Source organism: Eucyclogobius newberryi, unplaced genomic scaffold (assembly GCF_026437365.1).
Source record: "Eucyclogobius newberryi isolate DKJ021-1_F unplaced genomic scaffold, fEucNew1.0.hap1 SCAF_20, whole genome shotgun sequence".
Lineage (NCBI taxonomy): Eukaryota > Metazoa > Chordata > Actinopteri > Gobiiformes > Gobiidae > Eucyclogobius > Eucyclogobius newberryi.
This window is the reverse complement of record NW_027315835.1, coordinates 10295077-10318000: the sequence shown is the minus strand read 5'-3', so window position 1 is coordinate 10318000 and position 22924 is coordinate 10295077. Positions and strand designations below refer to the sequence as shown.

Below are 22924 nucleotides of genomic sequence, written 5' to 3'. Positions count from 1 at the left end.
CCTCCAAACACAGAGTATGGACCAAAACCAGTGTTGGAAATAGATGCAAAAGACAGGAGATGCAAATGTGGCTCCCTGCTTTCATTTTGGTTGTTGTAATTCAGAAATAAAATGTTTTAAATGACACTTTTGTTCATACAATTAGAATATGCATCACTTTTTTATTATAGAGCAAATATTTCTACTGAACAACCTTATTTAAAGGCTTGTACCGATATTTAAAAATTGTACAAGATTGGATATTTGGCATAACGTTTATTATTCATTGTTCGATCCCAATGTTGGCACAGCAAATGTATTACTATAATAGTTCATTTACAAAAATAGATCTCTCTTTTCTCTCAAAAAATTCTCTCAACTTTATTTTTTCTTCCGATACTCACAAGTTAATAGCTTGTTAACTTGTTATTTGCTCGAGTTGAGATGGAATTTTTAAATAAACTGCCAGAAAAAAAGTAAATTGTAAGTTTTTGATCATCACAAGTTTGGAGTTATAGGATTAATAAAATGATAAGCAAACGGCAGAAGAAAAAAAACATTTATAAGTTTCTTCCTGATCATTTTCTCTCACTTTAAATAATTAGAAAAATCCAGAAATCAGTTTCCACGTACACCAAGATCTGATTATTATCCAACTCGCACATTCACCACATGAAAATTAGAACTAAACCAGGACTAAAGCTGCAACTAAACCAGGACTAAAGCTGCAACTAAACCAGGACTAAAGCTGCAACTAAACCTGGACCAAAAAAGGACTAGAACAGCACCAAACCAAGTCCACATCAGAAATAAAATAGGCTAAATTTAAAGACAAAATGTAGTCCGATCTCTATCCAAAAAATATACTAAAATATACCCTCACAAGAATAAACTTTGACTGTTGTTGGCTTTAGGTAACTGTCTTATTTACTTATTAATTTGAATTTTTCACTTATTATAAAGTCATATGTTTAATTATTAAGAAATGTTGACTTACTAAGAGTGTTGGTTAGTTTTTACAGTCTTAAGTCAATTTGAAAATGCAATATTACTACTACTATAGTAATGCAGTGATTTTAAGATGGTCCGTTAAATGCAATGCTTATTTGTTCCAACCCAAACCCAGACACTGGAAGAAGAATGATGAATCAAGAAGACATCCAGCAAAAAGTCAAAACTTTTCACAAAACAGCTCAATAAATGGTGAAAATTATGATTTAGGCCGCATCAAAATCTAACTAAATGTCCAGAAAGACGCATCTCCACCTGGCCTGTAGAGGCACTGTGTACAATATCAGCCACAGGAATGACAGGGAAACATGAGGACCTGGAGCGGGATTTAGCGCTGTTTGGATGAATTCTTTTGGCTTTTGCGGATCACTCAGGGTAAAGAAACTGTGATCAAAGTCTCAGCTGTTTATATAAAGACTCTGAAAGGTATGACATCATCACATTTACTCGCTTATGACTGGACGTAAAAGCCGTTTTAAGCCATTTATCTTTAAAACAATGGTATTTTTGTAAGCATAATCACTGAAAACGGTTATATATTTTCACGTGATAATCAATAATTATAACTAAACCAGACTTTGACCTGCTCCTGTTATTTTCACGTCTTTTTGCGAATCATTTGTCACGTCATCGATCTCACACGGGAGCTTCTTTTGATCCTGACTCACTTCACGGTCACTTCCTGGTTCTGTCCCGCTTTCTGGTTCGCCCCCTTCCGAATAAATATCAATAATTCATGTTGCGCTGCTGACTACACGCGATTCCCCTTCAAATCCAATGAGACAAATTCAAGTCGGCCTTGTTTATGACATAAAATTACACGCTCGCACCAGCCAATGCAAACACTTGGATGGCAGCCAGTGGAAATAGATGTCTCTACAGTAGGACAGGGCTGTTTGGAGGTGAGCCACGCACCGCTCGCTGCTTCCACTCATTACGAGCTAATTACGAGCGCCGAATGCTCAGGGAAAAACAGCCTTAAGGCACGAGATGCGGCGCCGCGGAGGAGCCTCGGGGGGAATCTGCTCCAATTTGCACAAAACCAAGGGGGAAGATGGACACCAGTATTGTAAGCATTCGATTACAATACTGCCTGTGAAACGGTGTTCAATTGGGCTGAACAAAAGTGAGAGAAATCAAGTCAATTAAGTGGTTTTTATACAAACAAGATTTAGTTGTCAGCGATGAGTTCCACGCGTGAAACAACGAGGATACAAAGATGAGGGACGTACTTGGAACAAATGAGTTGAGTCAATTTAGCATTAGTTAAAGAGTCAAAGAGCTCCGCAAATTGTTTTACGTGAATGTTTAGTGTGCCTCAAACTGAACACCGCAAACCCGACCAGATGGACAAATATCGTGAGGATTCAGGTAAATAAAAGGTGCGCACGATAAATATTCCAAAACTTATGTTCCAGCTCTAATTTATTAACATAGGGGTTTATTATGGCAGACCTAAAACTACCACTATTTACTCAGACTACTCCAACAGCTACAACTACAACTATAGTACAACTACCACTATTTACTCAAACTACTCCAACAGCTACAACTACAACTATAGTACAACTACCACTATTTACTCAAACTACTCCAACAGCTACAACTACAACTATAGTACAACTACCACTATTTACTCAAACTACTCCAACAGCTACAACTACAACTATAGTACAACTACCACTATTTACTCAGACTACTCCAACAGCTACAACTACAACTATAGTACAACTACCACTATTTACTCAGACTACTCCAACAGCTACAACTACAACTATAGTACAACTACCACTATTTACTCAGACTACTCCAACAGCTACAACTACAACTATAGTACAACTACCACTATATACTCAAACTACTCCAACAGCTACAACTACAACTATAGTACAACTACCACTATTTACTCAAACTACTCCAACAGCTACAACTACAACTATAGTACAACCACAACAACTACTGTTACTCCTACTTACTACAACTAATGGTTTTATATGGTTATATAACTACGATAATTACTACTGTCATCGACTTATGGTTCAATAAATATTAGTTGGAACAATATTTTTCTGGAATCAATCAGTGTACATTTTCTTATCTTATCTTCTTTGCACTACTTGACTATTTATACTTTTTAAGCAACTTCTACGACAAATTATGGATATGTTGCAACTCATGTTACACAGCTAATGTACATGTAGATACAGATACTGGAATTATGCAGCTTTAGAGTTATTGTGTCCGTGGCATAAAGCTGTTTAATTATTGCTAATCGTGATATTTTGATGTAGCAATAAATCGCACTTAATAATGTGTTAACGTGACAGTTCTACCTGCTACTACTCATGTCATACTTGTGTTTTTCTTCTTATTTTGGCACAGAAGTCGTCCCAAAATACGTTAAGTATTTGTAAATTATTTAGGGACGACTTGAGCATACCAATTTCACAAAAACTGTGTTAAAACAGGTAATATTGTGTTTTAGAAGGAAGCATGTGTCTCTATGCATTGACTTTTTACCTTGAGCCAGGATACTTCATAGTCTGCGATGAATTCTTTATGTATACCAATTTGGGAATGTATAAAGTATTAGAAAGTTCTGGGGGATTCCGTGAGAATATTTTATGAAGGCAGGTGGATCCGCATCTAAATAATACATGTCCTTAGCCAGGGGCAGATGTCTTAAACCGCGAAAATCAATGTCAGGAGAAACGCCGCCATCACTTTCAACCGCGTCTTTTATTGCCTCCGCTGAGAAATGAGGAAAAAATGTTGTTCTAATGAATTTATTTGCTGGATTGCATCAACAACCTGCTGTATGGACTGAGACAGCAAAACTTTAGTGCAATTTTCTCAATGGAGCGCGCTGGCTCCAACAGCAAAGCCGACGTGTTTATGTCTGCTGGCACTCTGCATCGCTCCGGCTTTGATAAGAACCTTAAACAACCCGACTCCCAAACTTAATCACTATAAATGCAAGGTGTCAAGGAGGTGTGACGATGGGTAGTGAGTTGTGCTTAATTATGTTTATGTTGTCATACTGTGCCGTTTGTATCACAGTTATTATTTATTATGATGACTTTTATTATTCTGATTATTATGGTTGATATTATTATTTTTTTTTTTATACTTTTTTCATAGTTTTGGCCGGGGTGCGATAAGATAAGCCTTTATTTGTTCCATAATGGGGAAATTCCAGACTTATACTTATATACTTATACTCCGGAGCAACTTATAGGTGATATTATTTGTTATTTTCACACTTGCAACCGCGTTTCATACTCCAGTTCTTCTCTATTATGCATTTTTTTGGCTGGTGCGACTTATACTCTGGAAAATACGGTATTATGATTTTATTCCTTTTTTTTTATCTTGCTCTCTGGTCGTGTTCCTTGTTCTGTGTATGTTTACATGTAAAAAAAAAAAAAGAGATTAAAAAATAAACAGAAATCACAAAACCTTCATTTCCATTCATTCGATTCAACAATTTCGTGCTTAGTGATTCGCCAGATGGAAAACCAAATCTATCGGACCACACTGGCACACTTTATTTGACATTGCCAGCGTGACAGGCGTCTCCGGGACGGGCACATCGCTTTTAGATTGACTGTCCCTAGACGTCAGCGCGCTATCTGCCTCTACGCATCAATAACTTAACGCTGCTACACAAGACTCTGATGTCACTTGCATTTTTCAGTCGCCGAAATAGTCCTGGTTTCCCTTGTTTGCGATGTCTGGTGGCTAACGTTAAACTCTGGAAGGGTCTATTGTTGACATACCGTGGTGATGTTTTAGTTCAAGCGCTTCTTTGTAGTATATCTTCTGAATCAAAGACATGTAGCATAAATTCTGAAAAGCCTTTTGACTTTCCCGTCTGTGGTTATTTGTGATCCGTCTGATGTTTTCTGAAATGATGTCGCCATGTCTTAAACACAATATGACACCGTTGTTTATGCGGTGGGCCTCTTAAACCCCCCTGCTCCAATCCCAATGGTAATAATATGGCTTAAGTAAAAAGCGGAATGAGATTGAGATTGGGTGTTTTGGTCAAGCGGGCATCCATCCCCCTAAAACGAACTCACGGTCCCGAGGATGACTCAGAGTGGGTCAGTCCTTTTGTCCTTCAGTTATGGATTATTGCAAGGGCGGGGGAAGAGAAGGGGGGGAGGGGGGGAGAGCAGCGAACGACACTCTTATTGATTTAGTGGGCACAGCGGGGGTCCCAGAGACAATAACAGTTTATGGACTACGGGGAGATTATAAAAATCCTGACACATTTGAGCGCACACATTTTTCAACTGTTTATCTCGGTTTGTGGCTGAAGAAAGAACCTGGGGGCAGGAGAATAAGCGCACTGAGGCATGCTGGGATATCAATTTAAAGTTAAGTTGGGTGTTTTTTAGTTGTCAAACTCTTCATCTTTGAACTTTGTCCAACGACGAGTGGAGCAGTCTTGCATGGGCACATGTTAAAATGATGGATGCCATGGCAACGCCTCAAATGGGTTTATGTTTCGCACTAACTTACATCTTGAGGCTATAAGTGAACAGCATGTTATAGTTATTTTGATTTGCAATAGTGTATTTCCAATGCTGCGGAATATTTATTGCAGACATAATCCAGATCCCTATAGAGACATGATATATGAATTTTCTTGAATTTAGAGGCATAAACAAAATATATTTAGCTTTCTTTCTGACTAATAGAGCACTTATTATTCTGAAACAAGACATATTGGGCTTTTGTCTGCTTTATAGTCTTAATCTATGACACCCGTCGATCTATTGGACTAAAAGAACGACTTTGAGAGTACAAATGAGAAGTGGAAATAATTACAACATGGTTCAAAGCTCTTAAAAGTCAATTTTGCAATATAAATATAAGTTTAACCCTGTCATTAAAAGATTCTTTATGTATTTAACATTGCGAGATAGGGTTGGGAGTCTAACTTCGTCCGCCTGCAAGTTTTTCTGACTAGAAACGGATGGATTTACGTCAAATTGTGTATTCTTGTGTATTGTGTGTCAAGACGCAATTTATAACTACAAAGCACTGATTATTGTGAACCTGTGTGTTGCATTTGTAAAGTTTTAATCAGCAGTTTAATTAGCTTTAGTCGGGCTCTATAGTTAGAACATTTTCCTAATTCCAAAATCAGGTTGTTAAATCCCTCCTCTTTCACCCATTCTGTGTTATGCAACTCAAAAACTCCAAACTAAATCCACAATTTTCCTTTGCTTCACCCATGTCATCACCCGCGACTCAATCCAGTCAAAACAAAGTGCGCCGTAGCTTTGCTCGCTACTACTACAGAGATACGTGCCGTCTGTATATTTGCCAGTAAAGTCTGACAGACAGAGAAGTAGAGCATGTGAGCCAAAGCTGACACCTCCATTTTTCTCCCGCTGAATGCCACTCCGCTGAGAGACAACCATCTGCAATCCTTCCCAGCTTCTGCGATTAGATCATTCGTCTCGACCCGGTTTAAAACGACACACACAAAGCTGCACGCCACACGGGTAAACCTTGGGGAGTAAAAAATGACAATCTATACAGTAAAGATGAGGAAGTCAATAAGGTTGCAACCTGCAGAGGGGAACGGGGAAATGGTGGCCTTGTTACCATGGTAATTTAATGTTCTTTAAAGGACACATATTTGACAAATCGAACTTGGTTTGAGTTTATAACATTGTTCCAAAATCACCAAAAACATATCTGGAGTTGTATTTTGCTTCATTTAGCTTCTTTCATTTATCCTGTTTACAAGGTTGTCTCCTCGGCGCCTCACAAGAAACTCAAAAACAAAATTCCCAGATTTGTGACATCATAGCGAGAGATCTTGAGGTCTCTTGTGCTGTTTTTAAGTCCACAAATCATCACCAGACTCGTGCTAAGCATTTCTGCCGTCAAATCACATCTTTTACAACTGAGTACTTAGCATGTCGGGGGCAAGCTAGCTTTTGTTTTGTTTTTTCACATGGTAATTCCCTCTGCTGCAGGTAGATGGCACGCTAACACCAAATCCTGATGAGGGAACACTTGACTATTAGACAGTAAAGTGGGGTCTTCAAATTTAACTCTGAGATGCCAAAGCAAAGGTACTCGAGAGCACGTTTGAAGGTCAAAGGATTCATAAAGGTACACTATGTGACTTTTAGGTGGAGGAGGGTGCGCCAGCTGTTTGTCTCCATGAATATGTTAGTATGTTATTGCTTTGCCTGGACTGTTACATATCCATATTGCATTTTTTTTTAGCTTTTTTGTTTTATTGCTCAAAAATATCTAGTAAAACATGCATTCTTACTGTAAGCGGGGTCGCCTCTCCACCGATTTGACCTGTAACTTGGCCCGGTGTCGTCACCTGCATAGATAAGTTGAATGCCAGACTGTTGAACATTCCAGGCAAAGCAATAACATCTCAGCGGAGAAATGTGACAACGTGCTCAGTTTTTAGTGCAATGGTTTGAATTGTTCCTGCTGAGATAGGCCTGTGGGACAAATAGTACAATGGAATACTGACAGGGTAAGTTTACCTGCGCACTACCACTTCAAAGAGCATTCCTGGCTATTTTTCTTTTTTCCCCCCCGTGGGACGTTGATATGACGACCTGTCGGGGGCGTCGCATTTCAGTTTTTGTATCTTCAAAGAGTTGTCATCGGAATTCGCAGGGAGCCATTATTGTCCCAAGCAGAGATTGCGATGAGCACGAAACGGGATCAAGGGAGAGTTTGACGACTGCAAGCGGTCGATATCATGTCACAAAGAGGTGGTGATTCCGGGTTTTTTTCGGGGGTTGGTGGTGGTGGGGGGGGGGGAGGCCATGAAATTTCCTGTCACTAGAAGTTCATTGTGCGGAGATTTTTCATTTTCGGCGCCGAGGGATTTGCGACGAGGAATGTATTTAGCTAAAAAGATGTCGTAGGATAATTTCGGGGAACTTCAAGATGAAAAGAAACAGTGTGGAAACCGGTGGATTTTAATGGAACTCTCGAGACATCCGCCACGACGTCGCGTTCAATACCCCTAAGCGAGTGACTAACGACGACACAAAGGACTAGCAGAGCGACATAAACAAAAACAGAATATGCATGGACGTAGAAAAGAGCAAAGTTGTGGAAAATCAAAGCGAACTGGAGACATGAAGGTGGGCGGCATGTGCAGAGGCAGCTGGACAGGAATGCTATTGATCGCAGTTTGTTTGGTAAAGAAAGTGAAAAGCGAAAGTAGCAAAGGTGTCCGACCACCGACAAAGAAGTTGGTTCACTGTGTAAAGGGCGAATACAAAAAAATACCAAAAATGTTTTCTCCTGGCGCTTCGTCCTCCGCCAAAATTTGTGACGATGAAGATGAGACTGAGAACTCGCTCGACTTAAGAGGAGCATCGTGTTGCGTAACTTTTCTGGGGGATTGTCCGACTCCGGGTTTGATGATATCTCGACTTTTTAGAGCTTTTTAGTTTTGCTTTTTGACTTTGCAAAGGACTTAAGCTGAGAAGGGACATTTCTGTCACTACGTTGGAAAAATGAACTCTTAGAAAAAGAAGAAGTGTGTTCAAAAATAGCAACATGGAAGTGGCTCTGGTCTTCGTGTTGTGACTCAATCCAACCTGTGTTTTAGGTGAATCTAATGACTTATTCTCTCTTGCTTCATCTTCTTCTCTTTCTCTCTTTTATCCATCCCTTCCTCTCCCTTTTATCCCTACCCCAGTTCACCCTTCCCTCCACCTCTTCCTCTTGAGCTTGCCCCATTTCTACCTCTCTTTCCATCCCTTAATTTTCCCTCTCGCCTTTTCTACATCGACCTCTTCTTTAACTGTCTCCCCTGTCGCCCTCATCCCTCCCTCTCTCCTCCTCCCCAGTTTCCCCCTCTTCTCCCTGCTCCTCCTCTCTAACCTTCTGCCTCCCTCAATCACTCTTTCTTTCTCTCCCTCTTGGCTTCTTTACTTTTTTAACCATTTCAGCTTCTACCTCTCTCTCATCCCTCTGTACTTCTCCCTCCTTCTCTCGCTTTCTGACTCTCTCCACCCTCCCCCTTTCTCCCTGTCTCTCCATCCCTCCATTTGCCCTCTCGTTCCCTCTCCCTTTCTCTCTCTCACTCGATCCCTCCCTATCCTTCTCCTTCTCTCCGTTTTGCTCTCTAACCCTCCCCATCCATCTTCCCCCTCTCTCCCCCTCTCACTCTCTCCCCCTTCTGTCCTCCCCCTCTCTCCCCCTCTAACTCTCTCTAACCCTCCCCATCCATCTTCCCCCCCTCTCCCCCTCTCACTCTCTCTAACCCTCTCCCCCATCTGTCTTTCCCACCTCTCTCCCCCTCTCACTCTCTCTCCTCCCCTTCTGTCTTCCCCCTCTCTCCCCCTCTCACTCTCTCTAACCCTCTCCCCCATCTGTCTTCCCCCCTCTCTCCCCCTCTCACTCTCTCTAACCCTCTCCCCCATCTGTCTTCCCCCCTCTCTCCCCCTCTCACTCTCTCTAACCCTCTCCCCCATCTGTCTTTCCCACCTCTCTCCCCCTCTCACTCTCTCTCCTCCCCTTCTGTCTTCCCCCTCTCTCCCCCTCTCACTCTCTCTAACCCTCTCCCCCATCTGTCTTCCCCCCTCTCTCCCCCTCTCACTCTCTCTAACCCTCTCCCCCATCTGTCTTCCCCCCTCTCTCCCCCTCTCACTCTCTCTAACCCTCTCCCCCATCTGTCTTTCCCACCTCTCTCCCCCTCTCACTCTCTCTCCTCCCCTTCTGTCTTCCCCCTCTCTCCCCCTCTCACTCTCTCTAACCCTCTCCCCCATCTGTCTTCCCCCCTCTCTCCCCCTCTCACTCTCTCTAACCCTCTCCCCCATCTGTCTTCCCCCCTCTCTCCCCCTCTCACTCTCTCTAACCCTCTCCCCCATCTGTCTTCCCCCCTCTCTCCCCCTCTCACTCTCTCTAACCCTCTCCCCCATCTGTCTTTCCCACCTCTCTCCCCCTCTCACTCTCTCTCCTCCCCTTCTGTCTTCCCCCTCTCTCCCCCTCTCACTCTCTCTAACCCTCTCCCCCATCTGTCTTCCCCCCTCTCTCCCCCTCTCACTCTCTCTAACCCTCTCCCCCATCTGTCTTCCCCCCTCTCTCCCCCTCTCACTCTCTCTAACCCTCTCCCCCATCAGTCTTTCCCACCTCTCTCCCCCTCTCACTCTCTCTCCTCCCCTTCTGTCTTCCCCCCTCTCTCCCCCTCTCACTCTCTCTAACCCTCTCCCCCATCTGTCTTCCCCCCTCTCTCCCCCTCTCACTCTCTCTAACCCTCTCCCCCATCTGTCTTCCCCCCTCTCTCCCCCTCTCACTCTCTCTAACCCTCTCCCCCATCTGTCTTTCCCCCCTCTCTCCCCCCTCACTCTCTCTCCCCCTCCCCATCCCTTCATATATACTTCTCACTGAATGACGGAGGGAAAGCACAACCGTGTGGGACAGAGACAAAACGAGATGGCAATGGCACAGACTGAATTCATTTGGAGAATTCGCAGAGATGACAGTGGAGACACAGACGGGCACAAACGTAACGTGATTAGTCCTGGCAGGGTAAATGGACAGTCATTGTAGTAAAGTGAAGTGTATTTGTGTTACTGTACCTGGGAGTCGGAGATTTCGGAGGGCTTCTCTGTGAGGCTGCTGCTTTCTGCCGGGATGAGATCGTTGTATTTTGTGCTAACGTCTTCATCGGAGTAGTGGAGACTGCCGGGGCTCGGTCGTGGAGGGGACCTGGTCAAAAGAAGCAAAAGTTTAATCTATTTGGTCATTTATTATATTTATTTATATGCCACTTTAACGATACTCAACTAATACTATTCACGCACTGTTCACTTTCTGCACTATTTACGACCATTTGGGATTTTTGTTTAAATATCTGTGTATATACTGAGACCAAAGTTTACTTTTTACCTTATTTTATGAGTAAATTCTGAATAATTTGACTCTATATTCGTTGCTATTATTATTTTCATTGTTTTACGTTACGCAGAGACAAGTTCCTATGTTTGAAAACTGTGTTCAATGATTGTGGCAATAAACAAATCGGATTCTTTCACAACCCAATTTTGTATTAATTTATTCATATGCCACTTTAACAATATTCGACCAATACTATCTACACACTGTTCACTTTCTGCACTATTTCATTTGTAATTTTTGTAATCTTTTGTAACATTTGTAATTTTTGTTTAAATATCTGTGTATATACTGAGACCAAGTTTACTTTTTACCTTATTTTTGAGTAAATTCTTACTGTAGGCATGTCTTTTTTGACTCTATATTCGTTGCTATTATTATTATTTTCATTATTTTACGTTACGCCGAGACAAGTTCCTATGTTTGGCGATCTGTTGGCAATAATGGCAATAAACATTTTCTGATTCTGATTCTTTCACAACCACATTTTTATTAATTTATTCATCCATTTTTTTAATTCAGATCACCCATCAATCAGCTTCTGTTTTGTCAAAATCTCAGCAATCAAAATGAGGTCCTTGTCACTTAAAGGTACAACTTTTCTGGCGTTTCACAATAGCAACTTAATTCATCTCCATGGAGACAGGCAGTTGAGGCCAGTTACAGATCAGATCTGTGGAGGAAGTACATTCCAAGGATTCCAAGAATATCTTCCATTGTCTTGAACACTTGTGGTGGATTATGTTTTTATGACCGACCCACAAGAATCTCCATTTGAATCGCTCCTATTTGAATAAAACGCTTGAAATGATAAATCTCTGTAAATACTACTGAACAAAAAGCCCTTGAGAAAAAGAGGAAACCAATCTCTTTTTAATATAGGTCAAAAATGAGTCTCATTATTTTTCTGTCACTGGACAAGTCGTATCCACTCTGACCAGCGTTGTTTCAAAAAGTGTGAAGCAATAAAAAAAGAACATGATTCTTGAAAACAAACTGATGATTTTCTTGAGACTAACTATTCTTTTTTTTTTTTTCTTAAAAGCAAAATCCTTTAAAAGAAAACTGTCCACAAACAAAACTGCTAATTTTCATATATATTACAAAACATACTTGAAGCTTTAAGACAAACATATAGATATATTTCTTTGACATAAACCAAGAACTTCAAAAAAACGTGCTTGAATTTGGAATTAAACCTACAATTTTACCTCATATTTAATAAATCATAAGTCATGAGAAAGCCAGTTACAGTTTGAAAGAAAAGGGTGCGACGCAACATATTAACAGACCAAATAAATAAAATGTAGACATATCTTTTCGCTCCTGCTGGGCAAGTAAAAAGTTTCAGAATAAACTCCAGAATCAAAAGAATAAACACTCGTATCATTTCTAAAGTGTAATTATTTGCAGTAACTCCTGCTTGGCCTCGGGAAATCAGAGTAGCCTTAAGATACAGCCGTCAAATCCCATATCTGCAACTGCTATTCCCTCCTTTAGAGAGAAAAAAAATACATATCTGTATTTAATTATGCACCCCACATGTAGTTAAAATTCCCTTTAACCTCCTTTAGAGACTTAACTAATTTGTGAAGGGATTTTGAGTCTTAACCCTCAGTGAGATTTTGATTTTTCTTTCCTTTCATGTTTGCATGTATTACTGTCTGTGTGTGGACCAGTGTGACCCAACAGGAAGCACGGGACACTCATGAGGCGGTTGCAGCCTACAGCCAGTGGAGGCTAATATGAATAATTCTTCCTCATTCAAAGCTCGTTGCGGGCAGGGGAATGTCAGGCCGCGGTGCCCGTGTGACTAAAGTATAATCTGCGGTTTTCTATGAGTCTACATACACGAGAAGCCCTGAGCCGAGCTGGTGTTAATGAAATCACAGAGGAGTAAAGGCGTCCGGGGTAAGAGCTGTGATACAACATGCCAATCAGAAACGTGTGTGTGTGTGTGTGTGGCAGTGTGTGTGTGTATGTCATGTGTTCTTTCTTTTAAGCATGCTCAAGCCCTCCTTGTTTGAATCCAAGTAAAAGGGCGAGTCAAGGCTCTTACAGTACAAGATTGAGTCAATGAGTAATTGAGTAAATCCTCTTTGCTCAAGCCCGAGCTCAAGTCCAAGTTCCCATGGATCAAGTCCAAATTGGTCAAGTCTGAGTCCCAGTGTGATCCAGAGTCCAAGTCCAAGCTCGAGTCCAAGTCCAAAGTCCAGTAAATTCCTTTCTAAACTGAGGCCAAGTCCCAACCCAAACTTCCATTGTTCAAGTCTGAGTCTCAGTATGATCTAGAGTCCAAGCCCCAAGCTCAAGACCAAGTCCAAATTCCAGTACAAGTCCTAAACTGAGTCTAAGTCCCACCCCAACCCCCCATTGTTCAAGTCTGAGTCCCAGTATGACCCAGAGTCCAGGCCCAAGCTCAAGTCCAAGTCCAAGTTCCAGTAAATTCCGTCCTAAACTGAGTCCAAGTCCCACCCCAACCCTCCATTCTTCAAGTCCGAGTCCCTGTATGAGCCCAAATCTGAGTCCAACCCCAATCCCAAATCTGAGTCAAACTTGAAACCTTTAATAATAAACATAAACATAAATACATAAGTTGGCGTTTTACGGGCTTGAGAGCTGAAGCTAGTCAAGTCCGAGTCCAAGCCTGAACCTCAAGTCGAGTCCCGAATCACTACCCCCTGAAACTGGAAGAGTCAAGTCCCAGTTCATCGATCGTTGCAGACTTGGTTTATCAGCAAAAAATCAAAGAAGAATCAAATTAGAGGGTTTAAAAATCAGCGGTAAATTCTGTGTTTTTGACACTATGTGGACTGCACGTTACTGCCCCCTTGTGGTTGGATCTTAAATGAGGTTGGCTATTGCTATTCTAAATAAAGGTTTTTATAGTTAATAATTTAAGATAAACAATAACAAATGACAATTGTATACTCTCTGGTAGTATTAGGGTTAAAAATTTGCTGAAAAAAGTGATAAAACGTAAAAATAAGTTGGTAATTATGACTCAATTCATATTTATTTACTGTACACATTTACCTATAGTATATAAAAGAATAAAAAGAGGAAACTGTAGGAGACAAACTGTAAATAAAGAAATGTGGGATGAAATTTCTTGCCATATCACCAAAAAAATGCTAAAATGTGTTAATTCAGAAAATGTGAGTAAAATTCAACTAAAAACAAACCCAAAATTGTCCCAAAATGCTGCCTGCTGGCTCGCAGTGCTTGGTGTAAATACGAGGCAGGGTTGTCCTTTTACGCTTGAGCTCCTCCGTTCTTTTCCGCCGTTCCCGGTCAGCCTAAATAAACCCCCCCATCTGTTTCTGCCGATTGGCGCTGGTTTGGCTGCGCACGGACCGGGACAACAAGCCTCCCGTCCCACAGTCCAGTACGGGCCAGCCTTTCTGCCAGTGGAGTCTTAACTGCAGCTTTTCACCACACCGCATTTGCATAAGCATCTCAGTACAGTACACAGTGTCTCGAAAACGCTGCGAGAACATTCCGCACGTTTTTGTTTTTTTTTGAGGGGGAGGAAAAAATGAGTGCGTCTTTAGGGAAATCTGGAAGTTTGCTGTAATTCAATTAGGCTGCAACCAATTAGGATTCATTCTAATTGATTTGAGTGGAAATTAGAACAGACGATCGTTAAAAAGATTATGCCGATTTATGGGTTCATAATGAGGCTGGGATTTCAATGGGACATTTACATGTAAAAAGGCTGGTGCCCGGCTTGTGTTCTGACACAGAAAAGGTTGAATTCAAAAGACAATTTAGTTGAAGGGCAGATCAGCATTCTATGGAATAAATTGGCCTTTTAAACTGTCAAAAGGCAGATGGTTATGGTTATCTTTTTAATTACTGGTCCTATCCACATAAAACCAAAGCGGACACACACATATGTATATATTCATACCGAGCGCGGTAGCGTGGTATAAAGCAGGTTATTGTGAGTTTAGTGCAGGCGCGTTCTCTTCCTCCAAATACTGCTGCTTTCCAAGTTTCCATCAGCGCTTCTGTCGGTCCCAGAGAGTACTTATCACAAGAGCGCAAAAAGCATGTTTATTCGCACTTAACCTAAAATAAGTTGTTTGCCTGTCATGTTCGAAAGTGACTAAGTTTGTCCATTTGCACAACATTTAAGTTTGATTCATTTGTGAGTGATTACAATCTCTGGAATTACATCAAATTGAAAAGCCTTTAATTCATCTGCATTTTTATGTAAGATTCAAGCGGTCTGCACAGAAACATTGTCACTGCACACAAGGAATAAAACCCATACTTTATAGAAACTAATTGTGGAGAAATTGATAAGAAAAACATAGCGTATCGGATTATAAGTCGCACTGGAGTATAAATCGCATTTTTTTGGGAAATGTATTTGATACAATCCAAGACCAAGAACAGACATTTCATCTTGAAATGCAGTTTAAAATAATAACAGATGAGAGAACATGGTGAATAGGTGTATGTATGCTAACGCTAACACCTTCAGCTACATAAGGCACAGACAGAACTGTGGTAAGTGTCTGGTATGTTAACGTAACATATTAACAGTTATTCAGAGAACTATAGCATAAAGAACATGCTAACAAGTTTACCAAAGCATCAGTTTTACCCCAAATCACTAAATCCATTGAATTCTTCTTCCTCTGTGTCACTTCTAAACAACTCCACAAACTCCAGAGGTAGAGGAAGTGCAGATTCTTCTTCTGTGTCGCTTAGAGCCTAGAGCGCCCTCTTGTGGTTGTCAGTGTGAAAAAAAGAATAATATCACATATAAGTCTCTTGGATTATAAGTCGCATCCCGGCCAAAACTATGAAATGAGTCCGGAAAATATGGCTACAGGGTTTTAATGTTACAGATTCCATTCCTCCTCCTCCTCCTCCTCCTCCTCCTCCTCCTCCTCCTCCTCCTCCTCCTCCTCCTCCTCTTTTCTTTTAGTACCAGCACGTATGTATTGTCAGTCTGGAAACGTCCACACGAGTTCACAACTGCATTTTCATAGGCTTCATAACAATGCGATAATTGACAAGGACAAACCTCTGGAGATTGTAACCCCGCTCGGTGAACGTCACCACGCGTTTTAGCACAACCCTGAGATTTCGCTCTTCGCCTATTCCCAAAAGTGCTCTTGTGACTTCTGCAAGTCCTTGCACCGAGCACCACTCAAAACAACGCTGGGTTTTACTGCGAGCCCGTCGGGACATTACGGAGAACGCTCTTGTTCAAACATGGAGGAACTTTGGACCGCTTTGGCCCCCTATAGTTGCCTCTTAAGCATGTTTGAGGGCGTGAATTATGTATCTGTGCATACTAATGTAGCGAAATACACAATACTTCATCACTATAGCATAAACATTGTTACTCTATATTGCGGGTTGGTACAGATCATTGGGCATGTTCAAGAGCCCTGTTTTTAAAGGGATTGTCAATCAATTGAAGTGCATTTATGTGAGTCAAACCACATTTATAACTGTTTATATAACGCCGATTTTGAGATGGAAAATGCAGTAATATGCAGCATATTTGTTGTTTGTTTTTTTGTCTTTTGAATTTTCAGCTTGTAGGTACATGATGTAACTTTTATAGTTTGTTTGAAGATATGTTATTGCTTTGCTTTGACAGTTCATAGTCACTAGCTTTAATATGTCATTTATGTCAGAGTAATTGCAAAGTTCTACTAAAGTGCTGCATATTTTTGGGGCTTACGCGTGTACAAATGACTGCAACATTCCTATAACACTATCTTTCCACCCTTCACCAATAACCTGACATAATTCCAGATAATGTATCACGCTTACACAAAAATAAAATGCCTAAAAATGTATCCCTCCTTTTACCCTTGCTGCCTTGTACACTATTTGACCTCGATATGGTGCTAATCTCTTTCCAGATTCCCCCATAAATGGCATTAGCTTTCTCTGTCAGACACAGGTCGGGATTAGCGCTCCGTACAGTGGGATGGCGGAGCTGTTTGATTTCTGATCCCGACTAAGGCCCCAGACTTTATCCTGTCTTTTGTACGCTGCGTCTGGAGACCGGGGCGCTGAATTAATGCCTAATCGCGGGCTCAGGTGTGGGGATTTCTGTGTCTCTCTCGTCTCTCCGCTGTGCGCCGGAGTTCAAAGCGAGAAGATTTGAAAAGGTACATTTGTGCATTCTTTCGCTCCCCCTTCTCTCTTTCAAGCCGTTCCCTCAGAGTTGATGCATAATTGGAAGCTGCCTGGAAGCCCCTCAAAGTCCAGAGACAACTTTGATCAGCTCAAGGGCATGTAAAAAGGAGATTACGATGATTTATTATATGTATTAGCTGTGATGTGTTTGTTCAAATATGCGTGTTCTGCAAAAGTTAGATTCAAATGTGCATTAAACAGCTGGTGGACACAAGCGCAGTAAGAATGCTTTTATTTACTGTGTTTACTTCGCAGGCGATGCAATAAGGCTCGTTTAAGGTATGCTTTGTTAATCCCCCTAATTACATTCTTTTTGTTGTAGATTTTTTTTGTAGGTTTTATTGGATAGCACAGCAGAGGGTGAAATGGGGGAAGACCGAGTCGGACGATGGGAAAAGTTTCGGCGCCAGGAGTCAAGCTGATGATGCCGCTTATGCCGGGCTCACATTGTACGCAGTCCAGCTCCGGTGCAGAGGCCGAGGGCGTTCTGTTTAGTAAAAGGTAACAAGGGGCGCTCAGACCACAGGATCATCGCCGGACGCTGGAGCTCACGCCAACCTTTTGCCTATATTAATGATTCGTTAGTGTGCAATCAGAGCCTGTGACTGCAACAGAACCGCAGCGCTCCGGACCTAATGTGAGCGATCCACTGCATGAACACAGCAGCTGCGCCTGGTGCATTGTGAGCGAGGCGATAGACCAATCGACCGCCGGGCAGCACTGGTTTTGGCATTTCAACACGTCCTTTTTTTATAGTTTTGGTCGGCGACTTAAACTCCAGAGCGATTTATGTGATATTATTTGTTATTTTCACACTGACAACCGCAAGAGGGCGCTCTAGGCTCTAAGCGACGCAGAAGAAGAATCTGCACTTCCTCTACCTCTGGAGTTTGTGGAGTTGTTTAGAAGTGACACAGAGGAAGAAGAATTCAATGGATTTAGTGATTTGGGGTAAAACTGATGCTTTGGTAAACTTGTTAGCATGTTCTTTATGCTATAGTTCTCTGAATAACTGTTCATATGTTACGTTAACATACCAGACACTTACCACAGTTCTGTCTGTGCCTCATGTAGCTGAAGGTGTTAGCGTTAGCATACGTACACCTATTCACCATGTTCTCTCATCTGTTATTATTTTAAATTGGATTTCAAGAAATGTCTGTTCTTGGTCTTGGATTTGATCAAATAAATTTCCCCCCAAAAATGAGACTTATGTATGTTTTTCTTCTCTATTATGTCTTTTTTGGCTGGTGCGACTTATACTAGATTTATTAAATGTGTCCTGGTTATTTATAAGAAATATTTCCACCATGTACAGATGTAGTGTTTCTTTTCACTGAATGTTTGATGCACAAAAAACATTACGGCTAAAAAGTAAAGTAAAACAAAAATGTATTGACTTTTCCTTTGAGAAACATGTTATTTCACACGGCAGGAACAACATCTGATGAAAAATATCCTGTCATCTCCCCCTGACCAGCTGTTTTTATTAAGAAGCAGACACATAAAGAACTGTAGACAACATCAAAGTGCACCTGCTTCAAAAAAAAAAAACGTACTTTCCTTATCTATGTGTTATACGTCCCTGATGAGAAAAGCATTTGTCAGTCTTCAGAAGTCGGTCGAAAATCCTGCTTGCTACCGAGGTATACTTCATTTAAGGCAAAGTAACGGCTGCAAACTTGGACTGAATTCACACGAGACGGGCTGCTCTCTCAGGTGTCAGTCAAAGTGATTGGTTTAACTCGCTCCTCGCCCGTCTCCGAGCGGCACATTCGCCAAATACAGAAGCTCATTAAAAAAAGATTCACCGCTAAGTCGACTTTTATGCTACTTTTAAATAGTGGTAACAAGATTCCCGGGATGACAATGTTGCTGTTGCTGTTAATGCTTTGAGGTATGAAGTGAAAGTTTCCCTGGAAAAACACAATTATAGCGGCGTATTGCTTTTTTTAATTTATATTTCAAACTGGTAGTGTCTGTGTGAGTTCTTGTGTTGAGTAGTTTTGTGTAGTAATGGGATATCTGCTCTTTGATGGGAGATAACTCTTTGGTATCCCTTTATTTCAAAACACAGGCGTAGCTGTAATTATAGAGATAATATAATGGTATTTTTGCATTGGATTTTTTATATTAAATTAGCTTAAGATGTTACCTTGATAACTCATTTCATACAATAACACTGAGAAGGTAGTTAGTTAGTCGCATTGTCAAACCAGTATTTCTGTTGTACATTGAGATTTCATTTCTTACCAAATAAACAATATTTACAATTATTTTTAATTATGTTTTTGACATTTTGAATTAATAATGACACATTTTTTCACAAAAGGCCTTTGGGAGGGTTTAGAGTCTGTTTAGTCTAGATAAATACAATTATTATTAAAATACAATCATGATTATTTTAATAGTCAACTTTTAACAATTATTTTTATTCATTGTTACAAGGCTACGTTTGTTTGGAATCATCAAAAGATGTGTTTACCCTTAAAATGAAATAAAATAAAAGCTAACTAGAATAAAAAACTTGAGAGCATGAAAAAGAACAGCGTGTGATGTTCAAAGTGTCATAAGGTTGAACTGCGATTTACAATGAACAAATTCTTCTAGGACTTTTTATGCGCGTGACAAATAATTCGTAAAAAACAGATAAAAGCATACTATTCCTCTTTAAACTTAACCAGGCCCTCAAAAAAAGCCCCGTTGTGTCGCAGCACAATCGGGGCGCGGTCACATTTGCACACTCACTGCATCTAAATTGGGAGTAAACCAGGACTAAACAAGGATTATCCAGAATGCATTTAATCTAGTGGTGCTCCGATATGGAAACTTTTGGCCGATACCGATTATATGGGAAAAGCTTTGGCCAATATATTTTTTTGGCCAATATTACTTTAGTACAGTCTATATATATTGTGCCAAATACAGAAATTAAGTCAGGGAGAAGAATATAGTGGTCAAACGGGCTCAATTTGTATAGTTATCCAAGAACGTTAGCTGCAGGGTGAATGCTAACAACATGCTAGCGCCACATGTTGATTTTTTACACCTACAGAACAATCCGTTTACTTTTCTGAGGCAACAACTTCCATTAAGACTCAGTTGTGACTCGACTTGAATTAGCTGTGTTTAAAATACACATAATTTGCCTGGAAATGTATTAGAAAAGACAAAAAGTAGCATTTCCTATTGAATCAACAGAGTTTCCCCGCAGCAGATCTCACTGTCCACAAACAGGAAGTAAGGCTAATGCTATTTGTTGTTAGCGTCACATGATGGCAAAACTCCGCTCTGGCCTCTGAAAGTTATAAAACATCTTTAAAAACCAATAATTTGTCTTCCTTTCGCGTACTGACCTGGTGTAGACGCCGTTCTTGCGACAGAAGGAGTTTTTGACGGACAGGCGGCGGTTGTTGAGCTCGAGCGCGGGGAAGCGTCCCTCGTCCAGGCTCACCATGTCTCCGTGGGTCAGAGCGTTACAGTTGGAGTTGTTCCCTGGACACACGTACAGAGACACTGTGTCACCACAGCCGGCACACAGGTGTACACAGGGTTAGAGGCGAGGTTACAGGTTAGGACATAATGTGTGATCACAATAAGAACACGTTTATAACCAGGTTCCTCAAAACAAGCCCGTTGTGTCGCAACACAATCGGGGCGCGGTCACGTTTGCACACTCACTGCATCTAAATCGGGAGTAAACCAGGACTAAACAAGGATTAGGACCAAACCTAGTCCATGGACACTTTGGGCTGATACCGATTAGGCTACCCCAAATAAATTGTCTGTTTGCTGTAACCCGAGCCAACATTTTTCAAGTGGGTTGGACTGTAGGCAAATTCTTATTTTTTTTACTGGGGGGTCAGGCTTCAACAGTCAATGACGGAAAACGTCTCTATCAACCCGATCGGGAGACTAAATCTCACGATTTTAAGATATTTCAATCGACCTTTTGTACGTCGTTATCCTTTATTTTGGTAGCAAAGGCGAGCGGGGGACACGCATTCTGGGGTGTTTCAATCCCAGAATGCATTGCGTAAGTCAAATTTAAATCAAGTCACACCGTGATAAAGCGTGACATGTACTAGGGACACTTCAGTGACGCCAACAGAGGCAAACCAAATTGTAAAAGGCAATATAACGACACTTATGCGCGTTCTGTTTTGTTACAGACGCATGTGTAGGACCGAATATGAAGCGCAGTGTGTCCTTTGGGATGAAAGATAGGTTTACCACCGTGATAAAAATATTTGACATGGTGGTTTAGGAAAGACCGGTCAGAGAGTCAGCGAAATAATTGAAAAAAAAAAAGATTTTGATGTTTTTTCAACAAAATGCTGATATTTTTTTTTCAGTCGGTAAGTTTCATACCGGGTCGGTCGGGTTACGGCAAACAGACATATTATTTTGCTCAGCCTTATATGGGAAAAATCTAAAAGTTGTTATGGTTATTTTAAACACTTTTTTTTAATCAAGGAAAAAGATTCTTAAAGGATCAAATCTATTTTAAAATGCGTAAAACCAGTTAGAACACATAATACCCGTCTTTTGGGGGAAAAAAAGGAAAAATGTGATATGGCATATGCAGTACTGTGTTTGGATATTGTTATAGGCTATTGGCTATAATATGATGATTATGATCATTTCTCCCTGTGGCCCTCAGAGGCAACTGTTGTTGTGATTTTGGGCCTTACAAAAATAAATTGATTTGATTTGATTTGATGTTTTAGAGTAAAAACAGCCTTCACACTTGTTTTATTTAGATTATTTATCAGACTAAAGTAACAGCAGGAGCGACAGTCTCTCCTCCTCTGATTCTTTGTTTCATCACACACTATGTCTCTTCTCCTTCTTTAAACAGCTCACACTCAAGCTATTTGGAGTAAACATGTCCAAACAGATCGTTTAGGAGAAAAACTAGTCAAATAATGTCTGAAATAAAACATATAAAACAAAAAACAACAACAATAAAGACAATGGAAAGTCTGTCCATGGAGCTGTTGTTTCCTCCTTCCTTTGTGGATATTGATCAATTATTGTCTTTATTGTCCTTGCACCTTGAGGAAGAGGAAGGCCACGTTAGGGCTGAAACGCGTTGGTGCGTATTTTAAACCTAAAGCCATGTTGCAATAAAAGCTTTTTAATTATTTCTCCAAAACAGAGTGCCTTGTTTTTTTTTGACTGTGGTAATACTCGACTTATATATTTTTTGCCACAATTTATACCCGCATAGACAGTTTTTTTTCTTTTCCTTGCAACGAATCACCCTTTCCCTAGAATTGTGCACCTGTTTTAATTTGACCATTTTCTGGACTTTCAAGTACCCACGCAGCGCTCTTCATTTCTTTTTTTTTCTCTGTTGTTTCCTCCCTTGTTTTCTTCCTGTTTTCTAAAGGGACGGCAGAATTAACTCTTTCTTTCTCTAAGTCTAACATCGCGCATTACTCAATTACATGGATATTGGCTGATAACGATGCCGATATATTGGTGCACCCCTAATTTAATCAATCATTCTTTATAGGTACGAAGATTAATTTAAAACCATATCTTGGAATATTTCAGACAAAGCAGAAACATCTTTAGAGACAAGCAGTTGACTCACATACTAACACAGTTTTTTAACCCTTTAAACATGCAGGGAAATACTAGTCACATACTGTATAGACCTACGTATTTCATTTAATTTTACTTTTTTAATTCCCTTTTGTTTTTCTCTGTCCTCTGATCGTGTGTTTCTTCACTGTAATGACATGTCGTAATATTAAACTGCACAATGTAAAGCTATTATGTTAAAATAGACTCACGAAGGCTATAACACGAATGATTTCTTTACGTGCAACAATATATATTT

At 40.6% G+C, this 22924-nt stretch overlaps 1 protein-coding gene across 7 annotated transcripts in view; it reads right to left on the bottom strand.

Moving 5' to 3' along the window:
- The window catches only part of sdk2b (sidekick cell adhesion molecule 2b), a 565983-nt gene that overhangs the window by 5620 nt on the left and 537439 nt on the right, over positions 1-22924 (bottom strand). For 2 of the 7 annotated variants that reach the window (XM_072455684.1, XM_072455687.1), the window contains exons 43-45: positions 20430-20589; positions 10584-10713; positions 7295-7351 (exon numbers count right to left, since the gene is read on the bottom strand). In XM_072455684.1, the coding sequence (XP_072311785.1) occupies positions 7295-7351; positions 10584-10713; positions 20430-20589 (347 nt within the window). The remainder of the gene's footprint in view (positions 1-7294; positions 7352-10583; positions 10714-20429; positions 20590-22924) is intronic. The other 5 variants (XM_072455686.1, XM_072455689.1, XM_072455688.1 and 2 more) reach the window with 3 other exon arrangements.